This window comes from Papaver somniferum, chromosome 2 (genome assembly GCF_003573695.1).
Source record: "Papaver somniferum cultivar HN1 chromosome 2, ASM357369v1, whole genome shotgun sequence".
In the NCBI taxonomy this organism is placed as follows: Eukaryota; Viridiplantae; Streptophyta; class Magnoliopsida; order Ranunculales; family Papaveraceae; genus Papaver; species Papaver somniferum.
The window spans coordinates 90,329,626-90,332,812 of record NC_039359.1 but is presented as its reverse complement, the minus strand read 5'-3'; the positions used below and the strand labels follow the sequence as shown (position 1 = coordinate 90,332,812).

General features: G+C 35.7%; 1 protein-coding gene across 1 annotated transcript; it reads left to right on the top strand.

The window, feature by feature from the left end:
* The first annotated feature begins 1,428 nt into the window (after positions 1-1,428).
* LOC113351596 lies at positions 1,429-2,238 on the top strand. Its single transcript, XM_026595549.1, has 2 exons — positions 1,429-1,741; positions 1,856-2,238. Exons 1-2 carry the CDS (start codon positions 1,429-1,431, stop codon positions 2,236-2,238), a joined length of 696 nt encoding a protein of 231 aa, XP_026451334.1.
* Positions 2,239-3,187: the final 949 nt, after the last annotated feature.

Sequence of the window (3,187 nt, the reverse complement as noted above, 5' to 3'; positions counted from 1 at the left end):
TTTCTTCCATCAACAATAGATGAGGAAGATTGGATTGAGGTTAAAGGGGTACCATTTAACCTTTGGAATTCTACAGTTTACGAAGCCTTAGGCAATTGGTGTGGTGGTTTAATGGAGGTTCATCCTAGTACAATCAATTTGGAAGATTTTTCAGCTATCAGAATTAAGGTCAAGAATATGATTCCAGTAAAATCAATTTTTACGGTTAATGGAGTTTCATTTCCAATATCAATCAACACTATGATCTTCATTAATGGAGATGTGGATCCAGTCAACAACAGGATCACAGTTCTGCCTTCACGGAAAGTGCCACTAATTTTGGAAAGTGATTCAAGATCCGAAAAAACAGTTTCTTCGACAGATACTGCAACTGTTAATCCGTTAATTTTGTTAACTAAAGTTAGGCGCGAAGAATCAGCTATTGTGCCAACGGTGGAGAATTTAAATTTGAATTCTGCGGATTCGAGTTCGGGTTTACGAATCACTTCGAATATAGGCACGGGTTTACAAATGACATCGAATACGTCGGTGGCAATGAATTCGATTTTAAGCCCTATACCAGTGTGTCCGTTAGAACCGGTTTTTCAGTTGGAACCAAATCAGACTGAGAACTTAAAAGAGATACAAAACTTTAAAAGTGGAGTTGTCTTGAATAATGAAGCAAATGTATGTGATTTTGTCACTGAAGTCGTGTCAATTTCGAATTTGATTCAGCTGGAAGAGATTTTAGCACTAGAAGCAGCACCAGAAATCAATTATTCGTCTTCGATGCAGATCAATATTTCTAATTTGGGTCCCAATTTCAAGAAAAGATGGAGTACTCTAAGGCATAAAGTGGATCCAAAAACTCGAGAGAAATTTGATTCAATTTTAATTCAAATTAATGAAGTAGCCCCAAAATTGGGTCTCTATTTTGATCGTAGAGAACATGATACAAGTGATTTGATCTTGGAATCGGTTAAAAGACATCTCAGTGCCTTTGACAAACAAGAACAGTAAGTTCTTAGGTTTTCTCTGAAGTTGTTTTTCCTTGTTAATGGATAAAAAAATTATTTGTTGGAATGTACGTGGTTTGAATGATATCCATAGAAGAGATATTATCAGGAGGAAAGTCAGAGAATGGAAGCCAACGATCTTGGTGTTATCTGAAACTAAGCTTCAAGAATGCATTGATTCTATTGTAGCTCAGATTTGGGGTAACAGTAATGTAAAGTGGATTGATGCACCTTCTTTTGGTAGCACATGAGGGATTTTATGTATGTGGGATGAGTATAAAATCAATGTCATTGATACTCTGATAGGGATTCATTCAATTTCCCTTCATTGTAAGCTAATCTCAAGTGATTTTGAATGGGTTTTTACTGGTGTTTATGCTCCAACAAATCAAACTGAGAAAAAGTTGTTTTGGAGAGAATTGGAGGAGACAAGATGTTATTGGTCTTTACCTTGGTGGTTGGAGGTGATTTTAATGAAATCAGATTTTATAATGAGAGGTCTTCTGGTGGAGCTTGTACAAATGGAATGGAAAGATTTAACAGATCCATTGCCACTCATGAACTCATTGATTTGCCACTTATGGGAGCTACTTATACTTGGAATAACAATCAAGTTCAGAACATAAGGAGTAGAATTGATGGATTTCTTGTTTCTCCAGAATGGGAGACTGTCTATCCTACTGTTACTCAGATAGCTTTGTCTAGACCTTGCTCACATCACTGCCCACTTGCTTTGCTTTGTGAAGGTGTTGTTGGTGGACCTGGACCTTTTCGATTTGAGGAATACTGGTTAACTCATCCTATGTTTTTAATTTTAATGTAAACTTGGTGGGACTCTTTCACTTTTGTTTGTAGTGCAGGTTTCATTCTTTGTAAGAAGTTACAGGCTCTTAAGGAAAAGCTAAAAATTTGGAGTAAAGAAGAATTTGGTCAGGTGGATAGGCAGTTAGAAGATCTGGAGGAGATCTTCACTCAACTGGATGCAGAAGAAGATGCAAATAATGGCTTAACAGAAGCTCAATGGAATCAAAGATTGAAGGCAAGACAAGACTATTGTAACTTAGTCATTCTTGAAGCTGAAAGCAGGGCAAAGGTTGAGACTATGAAAGGTATGGATAAAAATACAAAAAATTTCCATAAAATTGCTTCATATAGAAGGAGTAAAAATCATATAGCAAAGATTAAAGTGAATGGTCAGATGACAATGGATCAAGCTGAAATCAAAGGTGGAATTGTTGATTAATTCAAGAATATTTTTCAAGACCAATCTTATTCAAGACCTGAAATTGATGATTTATTTTTTTTAACTCTATTCCATCTGATATGAGTACTTGGCTGGAGAGGGATATTGAGGAAGAAGAAATTTTAAATGCTATTAAGAGTTTAGGGAAAAACAAGGCCCTTGGACCAGATATGTATCCAATTGAATTCTATCAGAAGACTTGGAGCATAATAAGAACTGATATGTTGTGTGTTTTTAAGGAGTTGCAGGAGAAAGGTTTCTTGGATTGGAGGTTGAAAAACACTTTCATTGCTCTTATTCCAAAGAAAAATTTTATTGAAGAAATTAAGGATTTGAGGCCTATAAGTCTTGTTAATGGTGTTTACAAAATTTTATCTAAAGTTCTGGCAGAAAGATTCAAACTGTCTCTTCCTCATGTTATTTCTCAGCAGCAGTCTGCTTTCATCAATCAAAGACAAATTTTGGATGGGGTTCTTATTGTAAATGAGCTTATTGACTCAAATATTAAGAGTGGAGTTCCTGGTTTACTTTGTAAAATTTATTTTGAAAAGGCATTTGACCCTGTTAATTGGAATTTCATTGATAAAGCTTTACAGAAGACGGGATATGGACTGAAGTGGAGAAGATGGATACAGTGTTGTGTTGAGCATGTAAGGTTCTCAGTGCTTATCAATGGTTCATCTGAGGGGTACTTCAAAAGTAAAAAGGGAATCAGGCAAGGTGATCCTTTGTCACCATTCTTATTTTTAATTATGGGTGAAGCACTTACTGCAATGATGAAGAAGGCTCAAGAAGACGGTTTTATTAATGGATTTCAAGTGTCAAATACAGGTACAAAGGTTAGTCATCTACCGTTTGCTGATGACACCTTAATTTTTTTGGATGCTTCTGTGGATCAAGTTCAGTTTCTTAGAATTCTCTTGCTGTGTTTTGAATTGCTTACTAGATT

Bases quoted from the DNA above. Each gene is read 5' to 3' on its own strand.
- LOC113351596 (XM_026595549.1), top strand. From the start codon at position 1,429: ATGTTATTGGTCTTTACCTTGGTGGTTGGAGGTGATTTTAATGAAATC. The intron at 1,742-1,855 runs GTGTTGTTGGTG...TTTGTAGTGCAG, and splicing joins ACTTGCTTTGCTTTGTGAAG to GTTTCATTCTTTGTAAGAAG.